Raw genomic sequence first — 18,539 nt, forward strand, 5'->3', positions numbered from 1 at the left:
GATCTCTGAAGCCTGAAATAACAGGGGCATTATTGCTGGCAGTGCTTCTGGCTGTCAAGTTTAAGGCATGCGGGCTAGGTGTGGAACTGGAGAGCTTGGTAGTATGAGAAGATGTAGTGTTCATTCTGTAAAGTAAATACTTTATCTGAAATGTTTCTCCTTCAAAACACAACCACTAAATGCACAGAACAACAAGCAGCACTGATCTAAAAAGACCTCTGGAGTTCATAACTCATTTGTATGGAAGGATATACTTAACTACCAACCCATCAACAAAATCAATTTAAAATTGTGTGTTAAATATATCATATTACAATCTTCCAGCTAATTCAGAAATGTTTGATGTTTTGCAGAAAATGCATTCTTAATGAAATAAGGAAACAGAAATAAGTTCTGGATTGAGTAAAATATTTTATATTTTACCTCAATTTCTAGTGTTTAAAATTACTTTTGGTGCTTTTGGAGCAACTGTTTGACTTCAAATAAATTTGCAGCTTCCCCCCCAATTTTAAAAATTGAGATTAAGATTTTGGCAAGACAGCTTTGTGTTTCAAACTGTTCCAGTGATGCCTCTTGTGACTGTCTTTTATGGGGGAGTGCTCATGCTTTTCAAGCTGGGTACACGCTGATGTACTTTGCATTCAAGTTTTGTTGTAGAAATTACTATGTTCTAGCTGTAAGAGCCCTTGAAAAAACTAGTTAGATTTCCACTCATTAAAGCTGAAACAGTAGTTGTGGACTCTTAAGGAAATAAATGCATGGAAGTTGGGTAATTTGAGTAGGCCATGTTACGGAATACTGCTTAATGTATCACATCCTTCCATCAGTTGGTGGTTTGTTGGTTTGGTTTGGTTCTTTTTGTTTGGGTTTTTTTCTTTTTCTTTTTGAAATTGTGGCCCTACTGAAGATAATGGAAAGAGACTTTCTAAATCTCTAGCATAGTTAAGATGATCTTAATGACCTCTTGTTATATAGGCCTATATTATTAAGTAAAGGACTTCTCATTTTTATTTCGGATGAATGTCTCATGCTGTCTGCAGCTTTCTAGACTGGTACTTCCACATCTTATAAGGAAAGTGGAGAATATTCTTTCTGCGGAGTGCGTTATTATTTCTTTTAAGTCTGAGTTAAAATGGCATTAATCATTAAATCAGCCTGTCAAGGACCAGGCTGGAGAAAAGTAAATCTATACTACGTTTGCTAATTGTAGTTACGTAGAATGTGCAATAGAACTGCAGGCCATTAAGTCTTATTATTGCTTGGGTTTAGTCCACCAGCTCAGCTGTCTGAATGAATTTTTTTTTCCCCCTGAAGTTTTTGTTGACAGGCAGTGAATGACTGCCAGGATGTAGGAAGACTTCTTCCCACTGAAACTACCTAAATCAGTGAATGGTCAGTTATCAGTATGAGTTAATTTGTATTTTTTTAGATATCATTATTGATATAATTGTTTAATTGTTTTCAGAATGGTTTGCTGTGATGCAGGGTCATGTTTTCGTCCTGCATCATTCTGTATTGCGTTCCTCTGGAGAGTTCAGTGTCTGCTGGGTGTTTCTGTAACGACTGTTTTTCCCCATGTAATAGGCTGCTCCAACTTTAACAATTGCTAATGCTTCAGTTATGCTGTGCAATGACACTTTACCTTTGTGAAACTTCTTTTTTCCAAACAAATGCAATTCAGCATGGTCAGTTTTTTTTTAATGTAAACAGTATTCTGTGCAAGGCATACCCTTCCTTGTGGAGGTAGTAGTTTAAACTAGCATTGACAGCAAATTATGCAGCCTCTTTTGGGGTAGCTTTTCAGTCTATGCACTGCTGCATGGTGTCCTTTTGATAATTATACTGGTTAACCTGCTTGAAGTGAGGAGCATTCTATTTGGGCCAGGTCAGTAAATGATCAAATGAAGCGTAGTTTGTTTGGTTTGATTTTTGAAAAACACTTTCTTTCTGAGCTAACATTGAATAATATTGAATAACAGGTAAAATTCAGATGGAAAATAAATGGTCGATCAAGACAAAATTCAATACAATAATTAATTCAAAATCCAGAACTGTCTGACCTACTGCTGAGTAGACTGTATTGGCTTTTTTGCTGTATAAATGCTGTTATCTGCCCCATATAAAATGTGAGTGTAAAAAGTGTAAACCAATTTGTTTACTAGCTTGGTGAATGGAGAAGAGATTGTGGTGTCACTAGTGCTGTTGAAAAGTTATTTATGCCAAGTAAACGCTAATTAGGGTTACTCACAGTACAAAGTTGTTTTATTGCTGTAGAAAGAGGATTTGACTGTTCTGCTGAGAACAATAGAACTCAATCTTGGTTTGGGATTTGCAACATTAAAACTTGCTCTCGTTGCTTCTCTCCTCCAGTCCTGTTGTCAAGACAAAAAAAGTGTTGTTAAAAATCGTAGCCTCCCTAATGTGTTTGTCCAAATGCAGAGATGAGTAAATAATCTAAGCAACTTTTCTAGTTCTTACAGTGTACTTTGAACAAAGTGCTATAATTTTACACTACTGTCATCCTCAGCATTTCTATTTCTGTACTTTACTTTAGTGTTCCAGGGAATTTATAACTGCAACTCAAATTCCCCTTGGGCTGAAACCTGGCACCGAAGCTCTCATTATGAGCTAACCTTGTTTTGCAAAATTAAAAGCAAAACATCCATCAAGAGGCTTGCTTAAAACTACAGGAAAGCGGGGGGGGAAAAAAATGTTTATGGTTGCAGATCAATTTTCTTCCCTCTGCAGGAAAAATCCAGCCAACTTTGGAAACCCCTGAGGTGTGGGTGTGCAATCAATAGCAATGGCAGATTCACTGTAATGTGCCTATTACATTTAGAAAATTTTAAATGAAAATCTTATTTTTTTTTAATTTCCCAATATGCTGAAAATTCATTGCTGAAGAACAAGCTGCAGCTGCAACAGATAACTATCTAACAAAGGTACAGTGATAGTCCTAAACTTGTTTCCACTGTCTGCGTGGGGTTATCTGAGCAGTAGTGGGTAAGAAGATGGTTATGTGCTTCAGCTGAAGTTAAAGTACCTGTAGCCCTCAGCTCCCTAGGAAAGGGAGTTGTCATGTTGATCTACTTACTCAGCGTATGCTTGTTAAAATTAAAAAAAACCAACCAACCAAAACAAAACCAAAAACCCCACAACCCCTTGTTCTCTGTAGGAGTTGAGGCTTTATGGAGTTGTGTAGAAGCAGAAAGGAGGTTCTGAGGAATGGAATAATTTGTTTAAACATGAAGTATCAAAGATAAGTTCTGAGAAACTTCGTAACAGTGATTGGATAGAGATCCCAAATGAACACTGTCATTAGTGATGGCATTGTAGGAAGTCCTGATGAAGGTCAGCTTCATTGTTACTGCATCTGGCAAGCTCTTTGGCATCTGCATACGTTCAGCCCAGTCCTAATATGTTACCATCTCTCACCTGTGTGGAGGAATTTAATCTGGGATGAGAAGAGCTGGGGTTTTTGTGGTTTTAGGAGGGAGCAAGATATGGAAATGTGCAGGAAACTGGTTTTTAGTCTTGTGGGTGTGCAATAAGCATTCTTTAAACATAATGCAAAAATAGTCAATGCTTTTACTAAGATGCTTTAAAAATAGTTTCCCAAAGCACTTAAACTGGCCTGTTCTTGGGGATTACTTCACTTGTTTCTTCCCACAGAGTCTTGTAATTCTTTAGGGGTGCATCTAGCCTTTGTAGTTACCAGTTAAGATGTTTTTAAAAAAAGGTGTTGGACCTGTGCTGGGAAAGCTTATGAGTGGAATCACAGATGTGGAGGGGTGAAGCCTGTGCTGCTGATAATTTTCCTGTGCTAAATTGCTTTATTGGAATTGTGCCTACATAGAATACCAGGTCTGAAAGTCAGTGTTAGGCAGAACAGAGGACATGTGATTTAGGGTGGCAGTTGAAGGCTGGTGTAGAATGAAGTAGGTCTGACCTTGTGGGCTCTTAAGGAGAGGCTTTACGAGGAATGAGGCAGTTTTGAACAGTGAAAGAAGTGAGAGTCTAGGCTCAAGTCCAGAATGGGACTGAATGTGAAGATGAATGTCAGGAAAAACTAGAGTAAAGTGCTGAGGAGCAAGAATGGAAATACGAAGATCTAGGTCAGGAAATAAATACTATTTTCACTTGAAAATGCACAGGGAAAGTAGTAGCTAAAGCTGTGGATTTTAAAATAATTTCTGAAGTGTAGTCTCAGAACTGAGATGCTGAAGTCATGACTGAGTTTTATATTCCTCCAGCTTCAGTTCTGTAAGGCAAATGATTACTAATAAAATTCAGTATATGGAGAGGAGTATTCATGTTTTGGGTTTTCTTTTGGTTTTGCCTGCATGGGGGATTTTTTAAGAATGCTGTGTTTCTGGGGGTTGAGTAGGAAAGGGAAGAAGGAACAGAACTGTAAGATACATGCCTCTCCTTGTTTGAGAACAGCAGTAAAGTGTCTACTAGTAGTCATAAACTGAAGAAAACTTGGAAGTTATTTGGCTCCAACTCATTCAGTTTCAGTAATAATTTTTCACAGCACTGATTTTTTTTTTTTTTTTTTTAATCTTGATCCCCACCCTGTCACCCTTTTTGGCCTTTGTTTTGGGGTTTTATTTTTTGCTATTCATTAGCTAATCCTGGCTCAGTGAACAGGCTCTACTTTGGTTTAAGATTATATACCGTATATTAATGTAATGCTAAGTAGAAGAGTAGAGTCTAAGAGGCAGTCTAAAAGCAGTAGTGGTGCAGGGTAGGGTTTTTTTGATTGTTTCAAGATGGTCTGTAGGGACTTTTTGGAAAGCTTAGTTATTTCCAGTGTTGCCTTAACCTGTTGGGGCATCTGCAGTGACAGACTCATGTCACTGTTGACTTAGGAGCACAATGGGCCTGCTGTTGGGGCTGCTGCTGAACTATGTGGGTTTTTTGAGTACTTAATACTCTGCTGAGGCTGAGATAGTATAGGCTGTTTTTATGATTGACCATGCTGAAATCATTTGTTAATACAAATGTGATAAATGCAGCTCTCTGTGTAAGCATCATAAATGTAATTCGATACCTTGTGGGAAATACTGACCCTCACTGGATAGGAACCTTCTCTCTGCCATGCATGGATTTATCACAGCATATGTAAAATATAGGCTTTAAATATACTGAAAATACAACCATATCACTGGAGTTCTGGGCAGAATTATTCTCAAAAGTATTGTATCCCACAGAAAAGCATGAGGTGTAGTCTGAAATTCTTGTAGGTGATTTGTCACACTTGCTTAGTTTGGTACTGGCAGTCCTCTCGATCCGTAAATACATAGCCTCCTATGAAACACAGTACAAGACAACAAACAAATGCTAATTTACCGGGTCACAACAGCCTGCAATATTTGAGTTAATCTGTGCTGTAAGGTCAGTAGTCATGTAGTATGATCAGAACATAGGTTATGTTCCTCAGGCAGTTTCTGTGAGAATCCCTGTAGGTTTTTCTCTTTATTTTTGTAATTTGCTGTGTTTATACAAAGCCTTTCAGCTTCCTTGTAGTTCATTGAAACTGCTGGGAGGGACAGTGTGAGCTACCTTGGAATTGGCACATCCATAACTTCAGTTTTATTGCCTCTGCTTGAGTTGACTTGTTTCTGGTCAGCTTAGATCTTGTTTGAAAATACGACTTTTAAAAATTGCCATTAAATCTTAATAGTGCTCGTCGTCAGAAACTCATCAATTGCTGAAAGGAATTGTACGATGTGCTTGCTTATGAGAGCAGGGACTGTCTCTGGAAAGCCAAGAGGTTTTTCTTAGTTATATGTTCCTAGGCTCTGCACCATAACCTGACTGTTCCTGTAATAATATCTGTTTAAATCTGTGCCTTTTCAATGGCTCTAGTGAGGACTGGAACCACATTCTCAATTAAAATGGCTATACAAACCCTAAATAATTGAAAGAATATAGTGCAGTTAATAATCCACTGATGTTTCTGAACTGTTGACACATCTTCCTGCATCCAGGATGCTCCTAGAGGGAGCATCGAAGCACAGACAACATCTGCGTGCATTACTTCTACCATGGCTGCAGCTTAAAGAGGATTATTATGGAACTGGTGGACACTGCATGGCTGTTTATCTGCAAAGCCAGTAACTTAAGCAGATGTGTGCATCCCATTCCCCTTGTCTGGCAAGGATCCTTAAGAATGAAAAAACCCAAATGTAACTGATGCCTCATTCTCACAATAATAGTGTATATAAAAAAAATAGTGTTGAGACCAACAACTTAAACTATAATGTAGTTATAAATCTTCTTAGAAGACAATTTCTTGGAATTTTTGTTTGCTGTAGGTCACTGTGCTGCCTGAACTGCAGACAGCTTAAGTATTGGCTACCAAGCTTGTGGCAGACCTGGTGAATTAAACTCAGCAGATATAACTGAAAAAGCAATGGATGTGCTAATGTAAGATGCAAAGCCGTTGTAAAGAGACTTTGTAATCTTGTTAATAACGTGTCAGTCTTTGAGCCTTAAGTATTACTGTTAGATACAGATGAGAGAACCTAGGATCTCATCTACTGTTAAGTTTTACGTTTTCATTCCTTAGGGAAATTCCGTACCAACACTGTGCATGCTTACTCACTGGTCTAAATTATTACACTGAGAATGTTTATATATTATGCTGCCTATGTTACAGGTGATTATATATAGTGATAAGATATCAATGAGATAAGAACTTGGGGTTTTCTATAGAAAACATTTCTAACTTTATTTTAGGAACTGGGAAATCTCAAGACTTCAAGGCTCCTTGCAAAACAATTCTTGGAGAACTTAAGTTTCTGGTTACTTGATATGCCATGGGAATCTAGACTGTGTTTCAATTTTTAAGTTTTGAAATAAATAAAAAAATCAGGGTTTTTCTTGGTATTTTGGGAAGATTCTCCAAAAAATGTTGTGATTGGTTGCTTTTGAGTAGTGAAAAAAAAATCTTCAAAAATTCTGGCCATTTCTGTTAGATACACAATGCAAGATTCCTACTTTTACAGAACATTCTTCGTATTTTAATTCTGTGGGATTCTAGTAGCAAGTGATAAAGTTTTGAATTGGAGGGACGTAGGTGATGGCAAATAGCATCTCAGCCGTGGACATTATAGTGTCAATAGTGGGCTCTGTTTTCCTTGTAGCTGGAGTTTTTAATACTAGCTTAGTGCTGAGGTTGACCTTCAACTCAGATAAACCTTAATTTCAGGGTAGGTATTGTCAATGGTAACCACCATACTGGAGAGTTGTACTGCTAGTGAACACTGAGTTCATGCATGAGGAAAGAAGCACCATAACGCCACCACTCACTTTTGACTGCATTTTGCATCCTCTTTGCATTTATGTAGATGATGCATTTATGTAACCCAAAGGATCGTCACTATCATGGACTGTTAATGGGAGAAGCCACTGAGCAGGTTTGTCTCATGGAGCAAAGTGAGACTACTGACTGTTTTGAAGAAGGAAAGATAATGTTTTCCTTAGCGGCTTTTCCTTAGTCCCTGGAAGATAGATTATCTCCTTGGGCAGCATAGAGTTAGTAAGGACTTAAGCTTCACCTTGTGCAGAGGGTTCTGTTACTTTTTTTTGAATTAAAATGATTTTGGTGTTGCAAACGACAAAGTACAGGCAAAGGATTTGGATTCAAGACCACTTCTAGTTTACGAGTTCTTATAGTGGTGGTTCAGGAATGTTTGCAAGGCAAATATTGGTACCTCATGTCCTACATGCCTACATCTTCTGTACGAAAACAAATGTTCTGATTTAGTATACTAATGTAGCCTTGTCTTCTCCTTTCTCTCTCTGTAGCACTAGTGGCTGTGAAAGAAATATGTATAAATGTTGCCTGTGGTTGATGGTAGAAACTTACTTTAAGTACTGTATATTCAATTCATTGCTAACATCCACAGTTGTTTACTCATTCTTAAAATCTAGATCATATTATTTAGGTGAAGTGAGGAGATGGTTAGACCTCAGTATTGATAACTGATTTCTGGGTTTGATTTTTAATTGGAATAAGTCAGGCAACTTGCTACTTTCTCATCTGTACCCTATGGTAATTTTTTTTTTCCTCCTTTCCATGATAGCTACTGCAATGCATGACTTAAAGTTTGAACTGCTTGCTGACCAAGGCCAGGCAGTATTGATACCAGGTGTTTTTAAATGAGAAATAGGTAAACAGCTTAGGTAAAGTTTGCATAGTTGTGGATGGCAGAAATCAAGATTATGATGGTGACGCTATCACAATAGACTTACATACTTCACCTGAGTGATCTGTTTTCCTTGCTGTCAGACTCTTGAAAACAATGTTTTTGTGATACTTCTTGTTTTTATGTCCATTTCGTTGAAAAAAAAATGGGGAATGGATGAAAATGTAAGCTACTTGTGCAAAGTAAAAAGTATTTTCATGATGTGAAAGATGAGGAAACGGAGAAAGTGTGTGATGCTGTTGGGGGTAACCTTGCAGTCATAGTATGAAGATAAATACTGCAACTTCAATGCCGTGAGTGCTTTTTCTTCCTGAGTTCATAAAATAAAATCTGACAATTGCTGATGTACCAGTTAGCTGGGTTCTGTAACCTTCCAGCTGCATATGTTAAATACACACCTTCAGATAGTTCAGACTGCAAACCCATTAATATTTTCAGGGTGCACAGAAGCCTGGTTTCCTAATGACTGCTAAGTTTCTGATTTCACTCTTTACTGTACTGCCATTCCAAAAGAAGAAAATTGGTTAGTTGGATTTTGTTTCTAAAGGAGCTCTGCAGCTATGCCTGGTGTTTACTCTGCTGTAATTTCTTATTTAAAGCTGGGGGGGGGGGGGGGTGTGTGGGGTGGCGGCGCAGGAGGGGAGGAGGAGCAGCAGACATTGGGGCAGTGTGATTTTTTACTTTGGTAGTTTGCAGCTGAAAAAGCAACTACTACACCTTTATAGCTGCACAAGTCATGAAGGTACTGTGTGTGCAAAGTCAGTTCAGCAGCCTTAAATATAAGTGAATGCTCTCTACAAAAAGTCTATGAATCTGGTAACTCTGCCTGCATCCTTCCAGAGCAGCATTGCAGGCTCTTCCTGAGATCCTGAAGGCTGGAAAGTGTAACTGCAGAACTTCGGAGGGCAGTCTGGTAGTTTTTCATGGGTGGTTAGTTTTGCATGTTACACCTGCAGCAGAAGTGCACGCATAGAGGCATGTAGGGGGAAAACTGCATGGTCAGTGGACCTGGGTGGGTTTGAAGATTGTAAAACCAGTTTGGTTTGTTGTCTTTTGAAAAATGAGGTGTGGGATCATTAGTACAACCCATACTGATCTCCTGAACAGGCCACAGACATTTCAGAATCTAGTCTTGGTAACACAAATCAAAGATTGGATTTTTTTCCCCTGGAAATTCCAAGTGATGCTGAATCTGCTGTTGCCCTTGGTAAATGGAGATTTGATTTCTTTGTTGCATTGTGTGTTTTAGAAATAGTAATTTAGAAACTTTTACCATTCAGTTCCGGGATTTTAGTCTACTCAGACCCTTGTAACTTTGTTTGCTAGCTTGAAGAGTCCTTTTTTTAAATCCATTTTTTTCCTCCTCCCTTCATGCAAGTAACTTGACTGCAAACAAATCTCCCAGCAGCTTTGTGTCTCATCAGCCAAAGTGAGGTCCTTGTGTCCTTACTGGCTGGCATATTATCTAATCCCGTAATTATTTCTGTAGTTCCTTTCTGAACTTTCTCCAATTTACCTCTTCTTGCTGTTCTGTTCTGCAGGGACCTACCTTAGAAACACAGATGGTGGAAGATGAAACTGAGACAACAAGTGAAGAATTGCCTCCTCATCTGCGGGAAGAGCCTCCCGAAGGTACAGTACTAGCAGTCAATATAAACACTTTGCATTAAATTGGGGAAAGTGTTCTGGCCAAGGAAGTCTTCCTTATTTATATATCTATCTGACTTGAGAGCCTATGTCTGCCTCTTTTCTGAGAGGGATGAAGCTTTCTCGGTGCTGACAGCTGTGCCAACAACCTCCCCAGCCACAGGTCTCGCCAGCCCCTAAGCCTGCTTTTGCATTCAAAGAAAGTTACACCCGCTGAGGTGCGGACATTGTTCTGCATTCTCTTTAACAATATGGTTTCTGATTAAAATTGTCCTGCTTGATCATTCTGTCTGTAGGCTTAGGAATAAAATGCCTCCTCTGCTGTCTTGTTTGTGATGTTTTGAGCCTTCATTAGGGAAGACTTCCTAAGCAGTCTATTCTCTCCTTACCTCTCTGCAGCATCCTGCTATTGAAATTGCCCCCAGCAGAGACTTGTCAAAGTTAGGCATTCTAGTGATATTGTTTCTTTCAGCTCGCTCTCTTGGAAGCCAGTTTAGCCATCTTGAGGAGAAGGCAGTGAGACGCTGTCAGTCAGTAGGAGGCTCAAAAATGCCAATTTTAATTAAAAACCTTGTTTGTAGTGACATGCCCTGGATTTATACAGGGAATGGATTTTTCCCATGTGTAAATGTTGCAGACGTATATATGCAACAAAATAGGTGTTGCTTTCCTTTGAATAGAAGCTGCTAATATTGCCACAAGTTGATGGTACGTTTGGAGCTTTGTCTCCAGTTCAGTGACTTTTAAAACACAATCACTCATAATCATTGTGGATGGCTTAAACAACTGAGAGTGTGCTGAGGTTCTGATTAGCAACTTTACTGTTAAAGTACATGTCTCTAGGAAACGTAAGTGGTTTTTATATTTTCCCTTTAAGAGAGTAAGATGCTGATACAGCATTTATACTGACAGCCATTCTTAAAGGGAATATCAGCCAGGTAGATGGTTTTAGAAATTTGCTGCTCCATCCCTTCTTGTTGAGCATTCTGTTACAGTATTCTCATTAAGTTGTAATTTCTTCTTCTGCCATTTCATATACTCTGTGTTGACAATTACGGTATACAGAGGTAAGTGAAAGGCACGTTTCTTTTTGCAACTCCTATAAAGCCAAAAGGAAACGAATGTGGAAGATGACATGATTACTGTATATATATACAGAGGATATAATGTTGATTTTTTTTTTTTTTTTTTTTTCCCCCCCCTCTCCCTCACACCCTCTTCTTCGTAAGTAATGCCAAGTCAGCATCTAATGGCAGTGCATTGCTGAAGTAAGAATTCTGGTCACTAGCCTGAGCTGATGATTACGTGAGCCTAGAGACCATATCCTGGAATGTAAAATGCAAGAGATCATCTTGTCTTATCAGTTGATCAGTGATAGTCTTGTATTTTGAACTATGACTTCGAAGTTGTGTAATTAGAAGTGGTTTTTGTTCGTGTGGCTTTTTGCCAACCAAGTTTTTGTAAACGGAAATGTTTGCTTCTACCTGCAACCCTGCTGGTTTGAATGATGATGAAAATGTCAGTATTAATATTCCATTTCTGGGACTTGTTGGGTTAGATCTAGGAGAAGCATGTGCTCTGGATATGCCCACTTTGCCGGTGTGAGGAAGAAGAGCTGTAACAGCCAAGCAGATTTGTTAAAGCAGTGGTTCAGTAGAAACTGTGAATTCTTTTAAAGTCTGAGCTCAGTGTGTACTTTTTTAATTTACAGTGGCATTAGGGGTAGCAAAACAGGAGGGATATTGAGAGCACAGCTGAAACTAGAGGCTGCTTGGGAGAAGAGGTGCAAAAATTGCTCATGAAAGAGAACCATCAGGATTACACTGAACTTACAGCTGGCTCTGTGAGTTGGTGGAGCTGAGTAGCAGGAGTCTTCCTTGGAAGCTGCTGTCTACCAACGTAGACCAACCCAAATTGCTGTAAAGATTGTGTAGTTGCAGGAGTGATTACAGATACCCCATGAAAGAAACAGATCTCTGAAGTTCTTTTACTATTAAATGCCATTCAGTGCTTATCTTCTTCTTGTTGCTCTTATACAATTTGTGATTTCTTCTGATAGCACTTTCCCAGTTAAAACAAATGCTTTGCAATAAATAAATAAACTGTGTCATGACTACTGCAGTCTTGTACCCTGGGATCCATGGATTGGAGACGCTGTCTTCTTGCCTTCTGGTAATGACTGCGTAAGGGATGGAAAGCTTTCCAGAGTCTGTATCTTTCCAGCACAATCCCTTTTTTTACGAGATTGCATCACAGTGACTTCATTTACTAGCTTGCACTGCATATTTAATGCCCCCCTTTCAGGAGGGGAGTTGGAAGTGCTGTGCTACATAACCTTGTCTTTTACAGTGGCATTTATCCTTCAGGGGTCATCACATTTCTGAACGGTGTTGCAGTATGGCCTTCGACCAATAACGGGACAGTTTTACAAGCTGATCATGTACAACACTAGATTGAATAGGGGTGTGTGTGTAACAAGTGGTACTGAATAGCAGGCGCTGGCTTTGGGTGTAGTGTGGCAGCCTGGCAGGCTTTGAGACGAGAAAGTTTTGTGGTTTTAAAAAGGAGTTAACCGGGAAATTCCTGAAAGGTGGCCAAGGCAGAGGCTGAGGTCTGTGTGTAATCTGAATCCATTCAGTTTATTTGCTGTCAGTTTTTTTTTATAGAATCAGTGAAGTTGGCAAAGCCCTTTGAGACCATCGAGCCCAACCGTCACCCCAGCCGTGCCCAGCCCACCCCAACCCGTGTCCCCAAGTGCCACATCTATGCGGTTTCTGAACACCTCCAGGGGTGGTGATGCCGCCGCGTCCCTGGGCAGCCTGTCAGTGCCTGACCACCCTGTCCATGAAGGAATTGCTCCCGGTACCCCACCTGAACCTCCCCTGGGGCAGCTGGAGGCCGTTTCCGTCAACAGAGTAAATGGGCGAAGGCCTCCGCGGGCACTGTGAGTGATAACTCGATAGCAAAAAGGGCTTTTTAGCGTCTGGCGAAGACGAGTGATGGGGGGCGGCGCTGGTGTGCTGTGCCCCTGTCGCTGCGGCGCGGGGGGCGCTGCCTGGCCCGGGTCGCTGCGCGGGGGCGCAGCAGGCGGTGTGCGGGGCTGGCCGCACGTTGGCGGGGTGCGGGGGCGCAGCGGGCGCTGTGCGGGGCTGGCCGCACGGGGGCGCAGCGGGCGGTGTGCTCTGGCCGCGGGCCGCACGGGGGCGCTGCGGGCCCGCCCATGCCGCCGCGCTGCAGCCCGTTTGCTGCCGTCGCCGGCGCGCACCCCCGGGCCGAGGGGGTTTAAACCTATAGACTCCTTCCCCGTCGGCCGCTTTGTGATGTGACGGGGGAGGCTTCCCACCCCTCCTGCCTCGGGGGGGCTGGTTATCCCCTAATAATCTTCTTGACTTCATGATCCAGCTGCCTAGTTCACATTTTCATGTTCTTATTCCCTTTCATCTTTCCTTTCTCTTCAATCTTGTTAACATACTTCCCCCCCCCCCCCCCCCCCCCCCCCCGTTAAAAGGCAAGTGTGGGGCAGCAGTCGTAATTAGCTAGGCTGCTTAACGCTCCACAGAGAAGGCTGCGTGTACAGCAGATTTACCGTCCCCAAGCAGTGAAGGGCAGCCAGCTCTGGAAGGCAGTTGGATTTGAATGACGAGAGGCGCTTTGCTCTTTGCAAGAGGCTCGACATGGCTGATATGTGTTGCCACGTTCAAGCACTGAGCTACTTTTGGGTGGATTCTGTGTGATCTCGAGTGTTTGCTGCCGAACGGCAGGCAGCCTGATGGTAGTGAGAGAACCAGATTTAGTTACCCAAGCGCAGCAGCACCTTGCTGTGTCTGTTGCTTCTTTATCCACTGTTTTGGAGTTCTGTTGCTGATCACTTCGTGCAGTGCGCTGTTAATTGTTATTGTTGCCTCACTTTTCTGTCCTTTCCCATTGAACTGCTCGAGGAAAGTGATAGCAATGAAATCTGATAGTAATTAAACCTTCTGTAACGTGATCAGTTATGAAATGCCAGCATCTCCTTTGTTGGGTGACTCTGATCCTGATCGCTTGTATTTGATGAATTGGTATCCCTGACCTTGCTCCTGCTTCTCCCTCCTCTTGCCAACAGGTCGAGGGAGGAGGTCCTTCCCCTTTATTAAGCACTGGTGAGGCCGCTTTTGGAAGTGTCGTGTTCAGTACTGGGCTCCACAGTATGAGACATGGGCTGTAAGGAGTCCAGCAAAGGGCCGTGAAGGTGGTGCATCTCTCCTATGAGGAAAGGCTGAGAGGGCTGCGACTGTGCAGCCTGGAGAAGAGAATTGGGGGATCTCAATCAATATTTATGAATACCTGACGGGAGGGTGTAACCAGACTCTTTTTGTTGGTGCCCAGTGACAGGACAAGAGGCAGCGGATACAAACTGAAACACAATTAAACGTAAGGGAATGCTTTTTTTCCTCTGTGAGGGTGACCAAGGAGTGGAATGGGTTGCCCAGAGAGGCTGTGGAGTCTTCCACCTTGGAGATATTCAGAAGCCATCTGGACTTAGAATTGTAGAATCATAGAATAGTTTGGGTTGGAAGGGACCTTTAGAGGTCACCTAGTCCAACCACCTGCAATGAACGTGGGTGTCTTCCAACTAGATCAGGTTGCTCAGAGCCCCATCCAACCTGACCTTGAATATTTCTGGGGTGGGGCATCTACCACCTCTTGGGCAACCTGTTCCAGTGTTTCACCATTCTCATTGTAAAAAAATTTCCTTATATCTAGTCTGAATGTGGTCCTGGGTAGCCTGTTCTGAGTGACCCTGCTTGAGCAGGGGGGTTGGATCAGATGATCCTCATAGATCTCCCAACCTCAACCAATTCTCTACCTTATATGTACTATCTCTGCATATTTAAAGTCTCTTTCTGAAGTTCCTGCATATACCTCTCATTTATTATCTAATTCTTATGGGAAGAGTAGCTTTAGTCTGTCAAACTGCTAAATGTTAAAAATTTTGGGGAATGCATCCTTGGTAGACACTGGGGTATGGCTGTGGTTTGTTTTGGACCTACATTGCTAACTAGTACAAAGTATACTAAAACTTAGTGCAAGATGGTACGGTCTGGTTGAAAAGCTGTGTCATTGTTTAACAGCAGTTGTCCCTCTTGGGAGTACACAAACCAGTTCTTTCTTCCGTGGTCTTTTAAAAATTAAGCATTAAGATTTTTATCAGCCAACCTACTATGACCAATTTGGCAATAAGCCTGAATCTTGTATCTGAACCATCTGCTATCTCTTCTGCAGTTTGCAGACCTAGTGGAGATGTTCCTCCTTTGTTGCAGACAGATTAGGCCTTGTGGAGTAAAGCTTTATTAAAAGCAATGGGTCTTACAAGCTCTGCAGTATATAACAAATCTTGGGAAATTTACTTTCCAAATAACTGTGGTGTTCCTAATTCAAATTGTTTTACACTTGCTGTGGGTAAAGAGCACTCACGGATAGTTACTGTAAATCAGATGATTTGCACCAATTTAGAGCATAGTATCTCGTGTGAGCCTTATAATCTGTCTCCATGGAGGCATATAGCCTTTTCTGCTGTTTTATATCTTCTGCAAGATAAAAGTATATTGCATGCTTCTGTAGCAAGCTTTAGGACTCCTTGCCCACAGTTTGGGAATCTTTGACCCGAAGTATCTGGGTGTTTTGTGGATTACTCATTCAGGATTGATTTTGGATACAAGTATTTTACCTAGAAGTGTTACTTGTATGGAACTAACTCAAAAAAACCCAAACCCCAACATGCAGTTCCATTTCAGTTGGGGTACTACCATGCATTTGAAATTTCTGAAATTGGACTTCTAACTTCATGTTGGTTTTACCTTACAAGAACATGGCAATTTATTGAAGGCAGCAGATGCCGGAAGAACTGTTGAGACGTCTCATCAGAGAGGAGACATTCAGTTCAGGTCCGTGATAGGAGTGTCTAACTTTGCAAAGGTATATTCCTGGAAACAGATCCAGTTTTGATGAATGGGTGGCACTTTTCCAGATGTTTGCTTAAAATATTCTTTATGGAGAACAGTTCCCATCAGAAACAAAATTTTGTTGTTGGGCCAAATGTTTGCTGCAGTAATTGCCATGCCGAGTTTTTAAATGCTGCAAACTTGAGCTGTGCTGTTTTGCATTTTGGTGTTGCAAGTAATGTTCAGCATGTTTGTCTCCAGACTGCCTATATCCAAATAACCGCAAAGAACCCCCCTTGAAAACGGTGCAGTTAATAGCAATTCCATTTCCTTGTGGTGTTAAGCTCTGTCTGTGCTAAAAACTGTTGCTTTTTCTGGTATTATAATTAAGTTGCCCATGGCATTTAGTGTCATCTACTGCTTACGTACTTAAGTACGCGTGTACGTCATCTATCAGACTAATGTCTTGAAGATCTGTGAAACTGGCAGTGCAAAGCTATGGCATCTGCTAAGCCCTCTCCTGCTCTCTCGAGTCAAATTGCTGTCTTCAGTGTGTTACCTCCTGAAGATCCAACAGTCAAATCCTTCTACAGAGGAGCTCTTTAAATGATCTGCTTTTTTTGTCTAATGGCCAGTTGGCAACGTTCTCAGCCTGGGTTCACCTCTGCAGTTCAGTGGTCTTTAACTAAGACTGGGAACTGGGACAGCAATAATCTGTTCTCAGCTTGACTGTAGCCTTACTCTGTGGCGCTAGTCAAGTAGTTTGGCCCTCCTTGAACCATAGTATTCTTTGTGTATGAAACAGAAAAGACTGTTCTTATTTATAAATGAGGATGGTGAAAAAGCAAATCTAGGATTTTAGAGGTAGAAGATACTTGAAAATTGAAACAGAAAATGTGATCATAACATGTAAATAATATAAAACTTTGCCCGATACATTACTTCCCAGGTTTGGTTTTTTTTTTGTAGTTCTCAAGAAGTTGATTGGACTTGTCAGATAACTTCAAATAGAAAGGCAGGTTTCTTAAAAAGCAGAGGAAGAAGTTAGCAGTGAAGCTTTCTGTTCCTTGGAGCTGGGACTTTATGTACCTGGCATGTCCTCTCATCTGTAAAAACATTTTCTGAGCTACTTCTGTAAATGGCCTGAGGCTGGAGAGCAACATTTCAGTATCATCTGTCTCTCTTTAAGGCACAGATTCTGTGCAACCATATTCTTCTGTTGGCCAAAATAGCTCTTGTTTCTGCAAAAGAAATGACTTGGAGCATCAGCTCAGTTTTGTGCACAAAGCCTGCCTTAGTTTTTCTGGTAGAGCTGTACAACACTTTCGCATCTATCCAAGTTCTAATGTGTTTCTGTTTAATTTATTATTGTTTTAGTAAAAGCGGAGATTCTTCTTTGTTTAAATTCTCCAGTGGCTATATTGGCTTCTTCACGCTTTATTTAACTTTCTCTGGGGCGAACCAGCAATCTGAAATGGGAGTAACACTCTCACCTGCTGTCTGTACGTACCCCATTCACCCCCCCTAGCCCTTCTGTGTTATTGCTGCCATGTGCTTGCTGCTGACAATGGGCATCTTCCGTTCAGCAGCTATATGTTACACGATCTCCTAGAAACAGCATGAAAGCTATTTAAGTTGTTTTTATTCCACTTTTCCTTCTGCCCTTTTCTTTCCTCTTCACTATTTTCATATGATATAATGAGATGTTACTTTGACAGCTCAACATCCCTTTTCTCTAGCCTACTCCATGCCCTGCAAATCATTCTGTCACTAAGTGTTGTATGTGTGCACAGCATATGCTGTTAATGGCAGCATAAATAGCCTCCAAGTGCCTGGCGAATTCCAGAAGAAAGGTTCTCATAACTTAAGTGTGGGAAACCTCTTATCAGTGGATCTTGTTAATACAATAGTGTTGTGAAGTGAGTCAATAACCATCTGGTTTTCCCTGAGGGTGTTTGCACATAGGATGGGGCAACAATAGTTTTACTGTTTGCCGTGGCACGGTAACAATAAGTAATGTGCATCATCCACATGTAAAGACATTTCAGGGAGAAGGGCCAGTGGGAAGTCTCTGTCAGAAGGTACATCTCTATCAGTTACTAGGGAATGTGGTTTATTCTAGCAACACGATTTTGAGCTGCAGGAGCAACAGAATGCTGTGTTGTGAGTGAAAGCAGCAAATCTCAATGCCTGACTGAAGTGGTAGACATTTGTTACTGCTTTTGTACTAATTAGAGACATGTGAAATTATGAGTGTAAAAGAGTGTACATTCTTTTACAACGTATTTTTCATTTTGAGGCAGCAAGTGCATTAGAGATGCAGCCAATTGTTTTTAAATAAATCTTTTGAACTTGCAATCATCAGTCCTGCTTGAAAGCTGAAAAAGCAAGCAGTTCTTATTTGTTCCTAATGGACTAAAAAAAGAGGCAAGCAAGTCTCACTTATAGCTACAGTCTGAAGTACTAAATAAGAATGAGCAGTGCAGTAAATCCAGGTCAGGAGCGAAATTGAATCGGTCTATCAGCATGTTAACAATGGTGATATCTTGAACTGCTAAACTGTCAGAGTATTATAGCAGGCAATTAAATCATAAGGTTGGTACATGAGGCTGTTAATTCTGCCTCAAAACTGAGTGAAATGCCCAGTTAATGTTTCATAAACATCTGTAGTCTCAACTTGGCTGCCTGTCTTGATTTCAGCTGTTTGTGAACAATTTGAGCCACTACTTCGATTACCGGTATGATTGCACCAATC

At 41.0% G+C, this 18,539-nt stretch overlaps 1 protein-coding gene across 6 annotated transcripts in view; it reads left to right on the plus strand.

Moving 5' to 3' along the window:
- The window catches only part of LOC129784053 (transmembrane protein 263-like), a 204,934-nt gene that overhangs the window by 4,402 nt on the left and 181,993 nt on the right, over positions 1–18,539 (plus strand). For 5 of the 6 annotated variants that reach the window (XM_055799058.1, XM_055799068.1, XM_055799065.1 and 2 more), the window contains one exon: positions 9,758–9,848. In XM_055799058.1, the coding sequence (XP_055655033.1) occupies positions 9,779–9,848 (70 nt within the window). In that variant the 5' untranslated portion in view covers positions 9,758–9,778. Of the gene's footprint in view, positions 1–9,757; positions 9,849–12,699; positions 12,808–18,539 lie in introns of those variants that run through there. The other variant, XM_055799076.1, reaches the window with a different exon arrangement.

The sequence above is a fragment of the Falco peregrinus genome, chromosome 1 (assembly GCF_023634155.1).
Source record: "Falco peregrinus isolate bFalPer1 chromosome 1, bFalPer1.pri, whole genome shotgun sequence".
Classification (NCBI taxonomy): Eukaryota; Metazoa; Chordata; class Aves; order Falconiformes; family Falconidae; genus Falco; species Falco peregrinus.